We start from the raw sequence: 15,274 nt of genomic DNA, 5'->3' as shown, positions 1-15,274 counted from the left end.
GCATGTGAATATGGACTCACAGTTCATCTCGTTGCCTCTGTGACAGCACCATGGTGGCAGGAGGGTGGGGGCGCTGTCTCTGCCCCAAGTAGGGAGCTGGCAAACAGTCCCGAGCAGCTCCTCAGCTGGTCGAACTGTGGGATGAGACAATCTCACACTCTTGTGCAAACCTATGTCAATTGTGGTTTGGAGGCTTCCTCCACAGCGACACACCAGACCACAGCAAAACAGATGACCTGCTGGAACTAACACCAATTTGATCCACTTGCCATCTAGGGAGAAATAGGGGAAAAGAGATTCATTAGAAAAGAAAGTTCATTGAAGATAAAGGTGATTAGGTGAAGCAGCAGTAATTGTGCCAAACAGAAAACCTTTACAAACACAGTAAAAGAAAGAGCCATTATTCATCCATTAGCATTCTTACTCACTCGCTTACACACACTCTCCAACTTATATTAAATGAAATGTGTATCTGCCATTCTGGCCATGTGCACTCATTATAACGCATTACATCCCTCCCAAACATCCACAGTAACATTCAGCCCCGTGATGACAACCAGACTGGAAGTGCTGGAGGTAGTCATGGTGTGGTGTAAATCCCCTCAGCTAATCCTGAGGGGATGGTGGTCCAATAAAACAGTCGTCCAGACGAATAGTGGGGTGTTGGGGACTGAGACAAGACTTTGTAATCCTTTCAGTAGGTTTTGATGGCCTGCAAATATCCACTCTAATCTGTATGGTGCAAACTAAAATAGCTTGACGCAGGTGTAAAATAATATGGCGTTCGTGAAATATCCAGACATGTAGGTTGGAAGATATTAATATTGTGTTATGCAATGAATATTTTAAATAAAATGTCAATTCAAAAACTGGATGGGGAAACATCCTAACAGGTCATGCAATTAACAGACATGACCAAGTACACATGGTATGATGTTGGGTTGTCCCAGACGAAAGATGACAAGATTTCTGTGGTCATGGCTCCTAAACAGTGGTCCTACTTCGGAGAGAGCTTCAAAGATGGCTGTTGTCACGGTCTTTCGGACCAAAGACTTTAAGAGCTTCTTTATGTGTAAGATTGATGATATTAGAAAGAAAATTATAACCATATAACCATGCAGTCATTTACTACAGCAGTGGTTTCCAACCTTTTTTACTCGAAGACCCCACTCCTCTCCGAATCAATACTGCAAGGCCCACTGACAAGAGTGCACATTCACGTTTTGTTTGTGAACCAATTATCGCATGGGCCAATTATGTATGACTCCTGCACGGCACTATAATAGTCTTTACTAGGGGTCGACCAGTATTCAGGACTGATGCCGATTATTACAGATCAAGTATACCGATAACCGATACATGTATCTAGTGTAAAAATTGATTTCAAAATTAAGAAAAAAAAGGCCTCTAACAAATACTCCCTTTTACTATATCTTTAATTGTAGGAACTGTTAATATTAACAACATTAATATTAAGAATTTAAACAACAATAAGTGCATGGATCATCCAGCAGCATTCTGTAAACATTAAATAAGTAAATTTAAACAACAACAAGCTACAAATAAACAAATATTGGAAAATAAATGTAAGCTCCCTGAAGTTTTATAAGATAATAAAATGGCTAACAATTAGTAGTCCCAATCCAGCAGCACCAGTAGGCTAGGAGATATGGCCTAAAAATAAAATCTCTGATTTTATTTTTTTAATTCAATTTATAATTTTTTCTGGTTTTCTCCCCTACTTGATCTGGTGATTTAAATGATGCTTGTGCTTTCACTAAGAAGTGCTGCTTTAAATGTTGTTTGCGTTTTGATTTTAAGAAATGCCATTCCGTCACCGCATTCATTTCAAATCAATGCAATTTGTCAGTTTTAACTGCAAGAAAGCATGTCAAAATGACCACTCTCAACCTGTAAATGTTTAGCTCATCCAAGAATTTTAATTCTGCATTTACTCACTTGTTGCCACTCATATACTCACTTTGTTTCCGCGCGTCACGCAATATTCTGAATGTCCGTGTTTACTACAGTATGTGCGTCGTTGTAAATCTGTTCATCATAAACTATCGTTTGTGTCTCTTCAGAGACTTGGATTTGGATTAGGCACTTGATAATTTTTTATGATGCCTCTATGATTTTTTTGGATCTTTTAAGTTTTGTTCGATACATTCAAGAAGCATGTTTTCTTTGAGGATAGTGTTTCAAACACTTCTGCTTTCAAAAAACTTTCAAACATTTCCATATTCTTTCAAACCGGTGCCATGTGTTGATCATTGTAGCAATTGCAGGCATATCCGATGAGTGCGTGAGCACAATGGCCAGTCAGAGGTGCTCACGATTGCAGCTCAACAGTGCTCGTCACATTTTCAGTACCGATTTGGTATCGCGGTTGGTACTTCTGACAACACTACTTTGAGCAGGTAAAATTAAAGGTTCAGACTGACAATAAAACTGACTGACAAATCATGATATCGGATTGAACCGAATCGATGACATGATCATTGTAATCAAACCGAACCGAACCGTGAGACCAGTGTAGGTTCACACTAGGGCTAGGCGATATCTAAATAAAAAAATAAAAATCTCGATATTGTCAATATTTTTACGATATTCAATAGAGGTCAACCGATTCATCGGATTTGCCGATTAATCAGCACCGATAGCTAATTGGTGGAACAATAGGTTATCGTCAAAAATCCATACTGATAGTTTTTCTGGTTTGCATCCATTGCGGGAGCGGCTGAGAAGGGTGCCGTCATTATACAGTAGCCTACGAGAGCTCTGAGAAGGGTTTACTGGTATAGCGCGAGAGCGGGCTCTAGATGCCAAATAAAAAAACTATCACTGTTTACATTAACACGTAAGGACACGCGAGGCTGCGCTTCACAGCACGCTGCACAGAGCCCGCTGACACATCTGACGGACGTTTAAAACAGCGAAAGGGAAACGGTGTGAAAACAGAACACTTCAGTACATGTTGCCAAATCATTATAAAGTTTTTTTTTTTGGTGACTAGATGCTTTAGCAGCGAAAGAACAGCAGTATGTATGTACTTTACTTTGTCGTCATGTCTGAGAGGATGCTTACCAGTGGTGGAGGAAGTACTGAATCTCAGTACTTAAAGTACAAATAACCAGAGTCATATTTACTTAAGTAAAAGTAGAAGTACTACAACGACAATCCTCTACTTCAAGGGGGGGTGAAACACTCAGTTTCAGTCAATCTCATGTCAATCTTGAGTACCTATAGAGTAGTAGTGTTGTCACGATACCAAAATTATGACTTCGATACGATACCAGACTAAAATATCGATACTAAATCGATACCACAGAAGAAAAAGATAAAAAGATAAGATGCTTAATATGACAACAGAACTTGTTATTATTCATTGTTATTACTAAAAAGTAATGTGTCCAGCATGTTCCTTAGGGTTGGGCATCGTTTTGATTTGAACAATTATTGATCAATTACTATTAAAATTATCTCATAATTTTTATTTTTTACAATGGGGTAATTGTGTTGCAATAGCTTACACACAGCACAAGAAAGCTTGATTTCGAATGGTAAATTGAATTTAAAAAGTAAACAGTAATAAAATAAGAACAAATAAACAGATTACAAACCATAGCACAAATAAATGCAATAAAATAGAAGATACAAATTAATTAGACTGCTTTATTTTTTCAGGTAGGTCTAACATTCAGGTAAGAAACTGATTTTAAAAAAATGCATAGTAATTACATTTAAAACAACATTGGATAATGTTCTTTGTAAAAAATTCAATAGCGTACAGATGAAACTATTAAAGTTACACAAGTTGATCAGTCAAGAGCAGTTGATCGTTTGTCTTTTTGTAATTTGAATAACAAATGACTGCGGTCCCTTTAAGACTAACGGACGCATGGATCCTAAACACTGTTCCTGTTACTCGTTCTTCCTGAACTGTTTGCGACTGTGTTTATGTTAATACTCTTCCAGATGTGATAATTCTTTGAGTGTATTTGACCAATAATAAGCTGGAAAAGAAGCAAATGTTTGCACTTGTATCATGTCAGAGGCGGCTTTATTACGGTAGGCTATGTGTGTGTGCTTCAGATGTGATCACGAAATCTGCGGGGATTAGTAGAATTAATTTATGCGCAATCCCGCGCGAAATTCAGACCGATCACACACTAACACTAACACACTGTCATGAGGAAAAAGTCCAGCAGAACGCGAGTTCGCCGTGCTCAGAGGTTAACCGGGCTGAGTGAGAATATGCCGGTGTGTGTCAGCTCGCTTTCGGTCAGAGAGGAGAGCGCAGCTGGGATCGATACTGTAAAAACTGAGAATCGTATCATTTCAGATATTCCAGTATCGATACATATCGAAATAGATATTTTTGACAACACTATAGAGTAGTATTGCATCCTTCATATCTCCGAAAAGTCTTTAGTTTTATCATATTTATAAAAGAAATATGGGCTGTACCGAGTCTTTCCGGAAAAAACCGAGCGCCTGGAGGCGTATCGTGTGGGCGGAGCTAAAGAATGACGAATGTGCACAAAGCAGTGACGTCCTCAAGCGTGGAGAAACCCATGGCTATCTATCTCAGCTAATACAGATAATGATCCACAATCAAATCTGAGGCTGAAATAAATTGAACAGGAGAAACAGCAACATCAGGATGTCCGTCTCTGTGGTATGTACTGTATTTAGGGGCCTTTGTGTGTCTTTACGCGCAGTTTATGAGGACATGATTCGGTTTATGGACTATTGTATGTGACTAGACCTTAGAGGTAGCAAGCAAAACGGTTTTGCACATCAGAGTCAGACTAGTGTTATACAGAACAACAATGGAGTAACCGTTAGCGCATTTGAATGACGAAGCACGCGATCGTATCGTTTACTGATGTTTACTCATGCTACGGTAGCCAATAGCAGAGACATTTGAAGTTGATTTACTCACCAGCTGCTTCCAAAGCAGGACCGAATCTTTATCACTGGGACCGCTCTGTCAAAAACACACTTCTTTGGTATGATTTTGTGAAGTCCTGTGACAGCAGTGACCGTGGAAATCCACTTTGCGACGCGACTGAAGCGATGCCTTGAAGCTTCCCGTCATTTCTGCGTTCAAATCGGTTCAAATGCAGCGCTGCCTTCCTGGAATGCTCTGCTGAAGCGTTGAAGTCGCTCGACGTCACCCATAGGAATAAAGTGGAGCGCGGCGCGTCATAAGTGTTCACGGACGACTGGATCTGCACCTGAGAGACTGTTTACAGCGTGCATTTCCTCTCTCCCTCTAGTTACGCGCACGCGCACCCTTCCGGGAGAAGAGCCCGTACAGCCCATACAAGGACCTTCCGATCTATTTAACGTCAAGTAGACCCATTACTCGCCGAAACTTGTGAGAAACCGGAAGTAGTATTTTTAACACAGAAATACTCCATCAAACGTCCAACATTAGTTTTTGAAACTTTGTCTATGTTTAGGATGGGAATCCAAGTCTTTAAAGGTGTAAAAAGCTCAGTATGCATGAAACAGCATTTCACCCCCCCTCTAAGTAAAAGCAAAAAAGTACTTAATTTTAAATGTACTTTTAGTAATAAAAGTAAAAGTACTTGTATAACAATTTATTCTCTTAATGTCTATATTCTAATAATTAAAAAGAAGAAAACAGTATGGGCTGTGGTGTTTTAAGTTAGTTTTGGGTTAATGTAGGCTAATTATGCATATCATCTGTTGCCCAGTTTACATTCTGACTCACAATATCAGGGTGATCTGCAGAGTTAAATATCAATATTCAGAATTAACATTTTCATCAGCTTTGATGTATTTAAATCTTCATATTTATGAGGATTAATCTTAAATATAGGATATGTTTCAGCTTTTCTTTTATATTTTTAAATTTGATCAATATACTTGATTAGGGCTGGGCGATATGGCCAAAATTTCATATCCCGATATAGCTCATTTGATATCCCGATAACGATATACATAACGATATAGCAATTTTTCTGTTAATTCAGTTTATGAATAATCTATAAAAAATTGCAATGTGAAAATGCAGTTTGAAATGATATATATATAAAAAAAACAAATAAAGGTAGTATGGACAGGGGCGTAGCACCAAATTTTGGGCCCTGGGTACAAACCATCTTGCTGGGCCCCCGTACCATGTATGTGTATGTATAGAAAACGGACTTCCCTGCCTTGGGCCCTGGTTACTCAGTACCCTTTATCCCCCCAGTCCCACGCCCCTGAGTATGGACTACATTTTTATTTTATTTAGAACCTTTTATTCAAGCAAGACAGTTGGTAAAGTTAACACCTGCCTAGGGATGTTAACCGATGACCATTTGACCGATGGTTGACCGTATCAACGTTAACCGATCAAAGTTGTCAGTAAAAAAAAAAAAAGTGATCTCTAAATTAGGCTATTATACAGTGGACTAAACGCTACTAGTTAGCCATCTCATTCCAAAATCTTTTCGTGTGAAGTGAACATATCCCTCGCACTCAATTTTTCATAACTCGCCTGTTTGTACTTAATAAACCAATAAAAACATTTGACGCGAGGTCACAGCGCTTGGGTTTGCGCGCACACAAGGTTTGCAAAAAGTAAACAGGTTAAACACTCGAGGTTAGAGCCAGGGCAGACGACAATATGAAGCGTGCATTTCGCTTAAAATGGACTTACATTTGGAAATATTTTACATCTACATTTCAGTGGTAACAGATGATCGTTGATGTTGATCGTCTTTCTTTATTATTAGCACTACCTCGAACTAAAGCGGCGTCTCTTCGGAGCTGTCATTTTCTTAAATGAGCCGCGGCAATGTTTCAAATGAGCTCATAACGCTAGACAAATGCCTTTATTTTCAACGCGATCACCTTGCTTGTACCCAAACCATTTTGAAACTAAGGAGCCATTGTCCTCAGATTACAAACAAGCTCCACGGCGGCGCGTTTGCGGGACTCGTGTTTCGCGCTGTGGGGAATTTAAAAAAGTGACGTGAGTGGAAGGGAGGCGCGTGTGTGTGTGTGTGTGTGTGTGTGTGTGTGTGTGTGTGTGTGTGTGTGTGTGTGAGAGAGAGAGAGTGAGAGAGAGAGACAGAGAGACACAGAGAGAGAGGGAGCACGGCTCGCGGCTGTTATTTCAAATAGCGTAGCATATTTTAAACTAATCGGTTAACCGGTTTCAACCGGCTAATGAGGCTCGGTGGTGGGTCAAGAAAATGTTTAGTTTTCGCCATCCTACACCTGCCATTGAAATATTTCAATATATGGCTATATGGTGTGCCATGCGTAAAAGCCCGTTGCAGCGTCTGTGTCAGTTTGTTTTGCGCGCTTATGCCACCACTCTGGCATGATTATTACCCTGGTACCGCAAAGACCAAGACCGTCTAGACCCTGGTCGAACCGCGTCTACTACCGTCTTCCTCCATGTTTGTTTATGTATTGCAGCGTGCATGCCGTGGCGTGAGGTGCATCTTGACGTAAAATTCTGCTGTAAACGCCTTATCGTGGCGTAAACGATAGAGCCTAATATAAAACGATAGACATTTTCTATCGTCCAGACGATATATTTCGTCATATCGCCCAGCCCTATACTTGATTAGCGTTATTAGAATAACGCTTTAAAGTTGTTAAATAAAATAATTTACACTGACAAATTACAACTGCACTAAATAATGTTATGAGATTGTTTTAACTATATATTTTTAATACAATAAGAAACGTTGGAAAGAATGTTTAAACATGAAACTAAACTACCAGTAGGTGGCGGCAGGTCTTAATGAGTGAGTCATTGAGTCAGTTCGTTCAAACGGCTGATTCGTTCATGAATGAGGCAGTTGTTTATGAACAGGTCATTGAATTTTGATTCAACCGATTCATTCGAACGCTGAATCATTCATTAACACTATTGCTGTGAGATGCGTTGTGGTTCTGATGTGGAAATATGATCTGATCTTGGAAATATTTTCGCTGCTGTCATAGAACAAAAGCAGTTTATATTGCATCTAAAATGTAAGTGACTAATTTTAATTAATTGTTTATGGAACTGCCATGAAATCAGTGTCACTTTTCAGTCGTGATGGTATTCAGGAAAACAGCACTCTTGGTCGCGTCATGTGATTTTTTTTAACTGTATTATACGTTATAAAATATAAAAACCTTAACATTTTGAATATTTACTGCAGTATGTTACTGAGTTTCTCTGTACGAGCGACGTTGGTTTGTTTCCATTTCTCCTCGAGAGGCTGTGCGATTGTCAACAGCGCAACCGTCAGTTCATACATTAGCCTATTATGATCCATTAATTTTCCGAACAAACCTTAATCTCGAGCCCTGAAACTGATCAGAAAATGTAACGAAAATGTAACGAAAATGTAGCGAAAATGTAGCGAAAATGTAGCGAAACGTTTTAGAAATGTAGTGGAGTAGAAAGTAAAATATTTGCTGCATAATGTAATGGAGTTAAAGTAAAAAGTATGCACTATTGATTCTACTCAAGTAAAGTACAGATATGTGAAAAATGTACTTAAGTAAAGTAACAAAGTATTTGTACTTAGTTACATTCCACCACTGATGCTAACATTAGCAGTAACATTTACCTCAAGTAGACATGTGCCGATTTTCGGTAATGCGATATATCACGATAATGAATATGCACAATATTGTTATCAGGGGCACTTCAAAATATCGTAAATAATAATTTATTAACAATTATTTATTTTTTTATAATGCACTCAAGAATACTTTGCTCATCAACCGTATAAATGCTCAACACCGCTGTATTCTGTGTCAAAGGGACACGCGCTCAGATGTAAATGAGAAGCACATGAACGAGTGAAGGAGGACGCGCTAATGTGCTAAAGTGCACGCTCAGTGACAGCAGAGGGCGCTGATGAACTGCAGAATGCAGCGTTTACCCCAGAAACCCGCAAACAAAAGCAACTGCTAGTGACGTTTTTAAAACAGCCGTTTGTTTTTTGTAATCTCAATGTTGTTCATCACAGGCTCAGCAGCAAATACTTAATACTTTAAGACTTAGTAGACTATTGATTTTCAAACTTAAACATTTTTATGTTTTAATCTGGACTACAACATGCCCTAATGATTGGAATTTTTGATTATTCGTTATTGTTCAGTAAAACTTTGAGACATACAACTTCATTAGTTAACATGTTAATTTATTATTACCAAACTGACAATGAAAAATTATTTATTCTAAGTAATGTTAATTTCTTCGTTACTGTTTAATAAACATTAAAATCAAAATAACTATTTTAATGGACCTAAGAGAAAACTAACAATGATCAGTATTTCTTAACTAACATTACCAAAAACATTATACTTTCTGTAACAAATGTATCTTAGTTATCTAATAAGCAAATTAATCTTAGTTAATGCATTAAATAATTAGATCTTATTGTAATTTGGTACCTGACGTTCTTTATAGCCTAATTCTTTTGCACTTTAATCTGTTTGGAAATTATACTTTTACAGCTATGGAAAAAATTAAGAGACCACTTAACATTGATTTCTCTTAATTTTTTCCAGAGCTGTATATATTTTTGGTGCATTGTATTATTGTATTTAAACATTCAGTTATTTTTGTTATTACAAAAATAGTTCTTAAAGCTGTTATGCTATGACAACACTTTTTTTGCAACTTATTTCAATATCGTATACCGTGATAAAAGATCAGCAATTAATTGCAACATTAAAAATTGATATCGGCACATGCCTAACCTCAAGCAGTTAAAGCAATGTAACAACTTACTAGGTAATGTGAGAAACCAAACTGTATGGTCATGCATCCGACAGAAATATAAACACATCAGAAACGCATTCAATTTCAATACATATTTTGTTATTTTGATAAGCAAACTGTTGTGTTCTAAAAAAGCATACTGTTTGGATTTATATGAAATAACACTTAATATAATACAGTATTTCATTATAATACATTATTTCCAATATTCCATTTGTAACATTAAGTAAGGTTAAAAAATGCTGTAGAAGTATTATTCATTGTTAGTTTTATTTGTTAACCTTTTTATGCACTATGAACTAACATGAATGATTAAGAAACAATTGTATTGCTCAACTATTATTACACAGAGTAAAATGTATATTGCGTATCATTTATGTAAGCTAGCTAAATAAGCTAATAAATCCTTGTTAACAAATGGGACTTGCAGTCTGTTACCTGACATTCACACGTTTCTAGGTTATAGCTAAAGAAACATTTATTTGTAATATTTTAATGTTTTAGTTATTTTCTGTAGACTTTTTTCTGTTAGAACTCGTAATTTTTAGATTGAAATTTTAGATTGAAATTTAGAATTGCATATGTAAATATGATTAATGTGTTGTTATTATTATTATTATTATTATTACTTTTATTATTATTATTTTAATCTAGTATCTTTTAAAAAATTATCATTGATTAATCGGTTATCGGCAAGCGTGGTCCAACCTAGCTATCGATGAAATCCACTATCGGTCGACATCTAATATTAAATATATATCTCGATATGTTTGCTATTGCTTTTTCTTTTGCCCCCATTAAAAACAACAATAAACTATTTATATTAAATTTAAATACAAATTAAACCAAATTAAATACAAAATGTTTAAATGTAGTAAACCGGCAGGGATGACCAAAATCTTATTTCATGATATGAGTAATTTAATATATTTTTTTAAATGTACTTTTATTATTACAATGTAGATTTTTTTATACAAGCAAAACATGCAAATTTCAAACAATATAACAAAAACAGTGCTTTATTTTCAGCTACAGTGGGTCTATTTAACAGTAGCAAGTCCAGAAATATATTTATTTATTTGTTTGTTTTTTTATTTTTTATTTATATATTTATTTAAAAACTGCTTAGTCTTCACTCTATACATTAACTATAGGCTACACTTATTCCTAGTAAATATATTAAAATTGTTTAACCAAGCATGGGGTGGTTTTATATTTTTTCATTGTTGTTTGAGTAACTTTAAAATCATACAGAATACTAATATTCATTATATCCCCAGCCCTAGTTCACACCCCTAGTGGTGACTGGCAAATTTCATGCTTACGTTCACTTAAGAACCGACTATGTTTAAGATGATATTCGACAACAAAGGCAATTTGACAATTTTGTGTGAATATGTCCGTACCATCTCAGGAAGATGTGAAAGACTATTCGGCATTCTAGGCACGTTCGGGATCTGTGTTGCTGCCCAGCGCAAGTACCAAATTGAGAGACGCTGGCATTTTCTTGTCGTTGTGCGCTTGAATATTAAAGGATTACTTCAGCGATTAGCATATGGCTTTGTCAGTAGAAACCCTGGAGTATTTTCAAATGATCGTGCTTCCCCCTCTCATATCCCCCTGAGACAAGAGATCTATGCAGTTTATTTCTGGAAAAAATCCTCCGATGACGCAAATATTGTCATTTTGCATCATCTGACGATTAAAGACTACAGCCAGTAGAGGGAGCTATTTCCACGTTCTCAACATGTTTCCAGAGGGAGCTGTTTCCGCATGTTTCCAGTTTAAATACAGATTCACCTTCCCAACGGGGAGTGGGATCGCACTCACAGCTCAACTCGAGCAGCTGCAGGGATTCATGTAAACGGAGCAGTGGAGCAAAGTGTGCGTTTCAACTTCTCAAATTAATTCCTATGAAAGTTAAGCTTCCCAAGGAATGAACTGAAAACGCCCCAGACTGAACACACGCTGTGAATGACTGCTGTGCCCGCTCTTACCTCAGCTCTCATCACGAGAGCTCATTAGGGATGGGCGATATCTTATCGTTTGCGATACACTGGTAAAAATTCTCCCCATAATAAGAATTTGTCTTCCCGCAATAATAACGATAAACCCTATGTTGATGACGTGACCCATTCGCATCTCTCGTGCAGACAGTAAACAACTATGGCGGAAGCTGCAGAGGAGTTTATTGCTGAAGGAGGAGCTCTCTCTACAACCTGGAGCTAGTACACAGATATATTCACGCGATGAGCACTTGAACAGCTCTTGAGAGATTTGCACTTTGTCCAGCAATCCGTAATGCGCGCTATTTTAGTTTGATCTCAATCAATACACAGTGTATTTGACGCAAGGTAAACAATATAGCATGAGGTGTCCAACTGAGAGCGCTCAGTCTCTCACACACTCAAAGAGAGAGAGCGAGAGTGTCTTATACCACGCAGAATCGACGTGCTACATGCAAACAATATTCTTTGTTGTATTTTCCTGGTAAATAACAGCGTTCGTTTGGAATTCTTGCCGTTTGCGCAAACGGCAATCTCATTGGCTGGCAAGCACCTAATACTGTAGCCGTTTTGATTTCAGAAAATCAGCTCAAGCAAACACTGACAATGCGATTAGTATTCATAAACCCAACAACTCCTCAATCCTTAATGCGGTTTATATTGTTATTAGTAGTAGAATTCGTACTAGTACTATTATCGTAATCAGTATTATGGTTTTTATTATTTTTTTTTACAGAAACACTGAATGACTAACCATCTCTTAAGATCCACCACCAGTCCATCAGTTAAAATGAAACATATGCATTCATACATTTCCATGATTACCAAGTTTTAGTTCAAATAACTAAAGTTCTCTCATTAAATCATTATTTGCTATTTTTCGACGTGAGAACAGTTAGTTACCTAGGTTATCACTAACTTTAATCGTAACATCGTAACAAGAGTATGACAACAACAACAAAGATCCTCTCAGGATACCTGGAATCATTATTACAGTACCCCAGGAATATCATTTTACCATTTTTGTAGCAGAAACACCATCAAACCGATGAGAGGAGCAGATTTTCCAGTGTTTCTCTATGGCGCTGAAACCTAAAGATGTCCGAGTTCCGGTGCCCATGCAACTGATGCTCAACTGCCATTGGCTCATGCGTTCGAGGGGAGGTCTGGTGATAGCCAGACAATTCTCATATTAGTCTTTGCTGCAAACTTTCATTCACTCACTCTTTTGCTGCCAAGTTCCCAGCACATAACTGCATTTGTTTGTTAAAGATTGACTGATCATTTCCATTTTGTGGCAGTGTTGGCAGGGTTAATCCTAATTAAATTAAAGTGAGAAAGTACAAATAAAACTGAGCATACTCTGTAACCAATGACATTTCATCCTGATTCACAGAACAGCGCATGATCACAACAATGGCGTAGCCTATAAAAGAACATTCTGACGCCTGCATTTAACATTTGGAACATGGCTGTAGCCTGAAAGGAATTTGATACGCATTTTAACATAGTTAATGTCCAGTGTTTAGTGGATCAAGGCCACACAGCCTAAAGGCCCATTAACTCACACCAAAGAAGACTAATGTTCTGTGTGGCAAATATTTGAATTTGAATTTGAATGAATGGCTGTTAATTTATCTGCAGATTTAGATCGCCACAAACATTTGCATGCCATCAATATAATGGAGTTTTATGACGGATACGGTGGTAATATATTTTCCATTCCATCGCACTACAAACGAAACAAGATGCTGCTGTTATATAAACTACAAATTGGTGGTGGTCATGTTTAAAGACATAAACGCTGTTTCTTCTCAGTGGGTTTCAGAAATGGAAAGTTGCACACCACTGACTTTTTTTTGCAACAATTTAAGCAATGAATAGAACACATCATTATTTGTAATTAAATATAATGATAACACACAGCCATACCAAAAGAGACAATCATAAGAATGTTAATAAAAAGAAAAGAAAAAAAATGCAAATAGAGGGCATCTCCATAAGCAAATCACACCCTGTCATTCTGCTTTTTGATAAGCACCACCTCCTGTCAAAGAGTTCTTTCTTTTTTCCTGCAATGGTCTGAACAGAAAAAAAAATTAATGGTAAACCTGTGTTAATTTACAAGAAATCCAAACATGTTGTTTGTAATATATCGGATGCATTCAAGGAAAACGCCTATAAAGTGTATAATCTATTGATTTAATTTCCACAAAATTATCTCAAGAATTGTTTACCAGTGTCATTTTCACTGCTAAAAGCTAAAAACGAAAGGAAAAAAGGAAGATGATAAATTAACAGCATTAAATTGCAAAGAAGACGTCAGACTGAATGACGTCAGATGCAAGGCAAGCTCAGGCCATGTAGCCCTAAATGAATAATGCCGGATAAATAACAATCATTAGCAACAGTAAAGCAGCACCCACGTGGTAGGAGAGAGCGATGACAGCTGGATAATCTAAGGTGTGCGAACATGTATCGACTATCAGGTGTTACTAAGGGCAAGGCAAAAGCTCACACGCCTCTACATGTCATGATTCTTGATCTGGTACTGATTTAAATAAAACTTAGTCCTGTTTTTTCAATATAAGAGTCCGATGGCTCCCAATAACATTTAAAATTCTTGCTTATTTATAATATCATTCCATCTTGAATACCGAATCAAAACATGGCAGCCAGACAGTCAACGTTGACAATGTTTGCCAACTTCAATCATAAACGGATCGACTATAAATTAGCAAACACAGCATAACATAACTACACACCCTTGTTGACAGACTGAACAGTCGATATTATAAGAACAGCAGCGAACCGTACAGTTATGCACCGGCATCGACGTGATGAATCTCCGGCCTTCAACCATCAGTCACACCCAATCCCAAACACCCCACACCAGCAAGTTAAAGAAACCTTCAAAGGCTTCATGAAACCACTTAAGTGCGAAAGAGGATTTGATACACAGAAATACAAATGACACTTGACTTGTTAAGGGAATTTATTGCCGAGATGATGCTAACATGAACTAGCTAACATTAGTATGGGTCAAACCGATAAAGGCCGGCTGTCACAAATTCCCCGTCAGGTAAGAGGCTTAATGTAATTAAGTGAGGATTAAGTTAAAGTATTGTTTATGTATCTTCGTTTGTATGCAAGTTATGACACTGCCGGTGTTAGTTTATATTGCTCTCTAATATTCCCACCCTTATTTTGCTCTAACGGCCTGTCCGCCATTTTGAGTCAGGCAGGCAGGCGGCGCAAATTTCGCAGCCACATACACACTTTTCCCGACTCACTTTCACCATAGCACTGCCGGTAACGAATATAAATTATCCTTACCTTCTTATATGAAAGGTTTCTCATCTGCCAGATCACACAGCCAAGTAAAAAACTAAAAACGAATGAGATATGTCTCTGCTGAAAGTCACTTCCGATTTTCCGGCTCAGTCAGCGCTGTTTCTCCACCTTGATTTCTGCACCGCATAACCGTCTACTGATGACGGGAACGCGC

The 15,274-nt window shown here is 37.4% G+C and overlaps 1 protein-coding gene across 1 annotated transcript in view; it reads right to left on the bottom strand.

The window, feature by feature from the left end:
* The window catches only part of pafah1b1b (platelet-activating factor acetylhydrolase 1b, regulatory subunit 1b), a 29,981-nt gene extending 14,707 nt beyond the window's left edge, over nucleotides 1–15,274 (bottom strand). The window contains exons 1-2 of the mRNA XM_067424772.1: nucleotides 15,103–15,274; nucleotides 21–272 (exon numbers count right to left, since the gene is read on the bottom strand). Coding sequence (XP_067280873.1) covers nucleotides 21–52 — 32 coding nt within the window. The 5' untranslated portion in view covers nucleotides 53–272; nucleotides 15,103–15,274. The remainder of the gene's footprint in view (nucleotides 1–20; nucleotides 273–15,102) is intronic.

Source organism: Pseudorasbora parva, chromosome 18 (assembly GCF_024679245.1).
Source record: "Pseudorasbora parva isolate DD20220531a chromosome 18, ASM2467924v1, whole genome shotgun sequence".
NCBI classification, from domain to species: Eukaryota; Metazoa; Chordata; class Actinopteri; order Cypriniformes; family Gobionidae; genus Pseudorasbora; species Pseudorasbora parva.
This window is presented reverse-complemented; position numbering and strand designations above follow the sequence as displayed.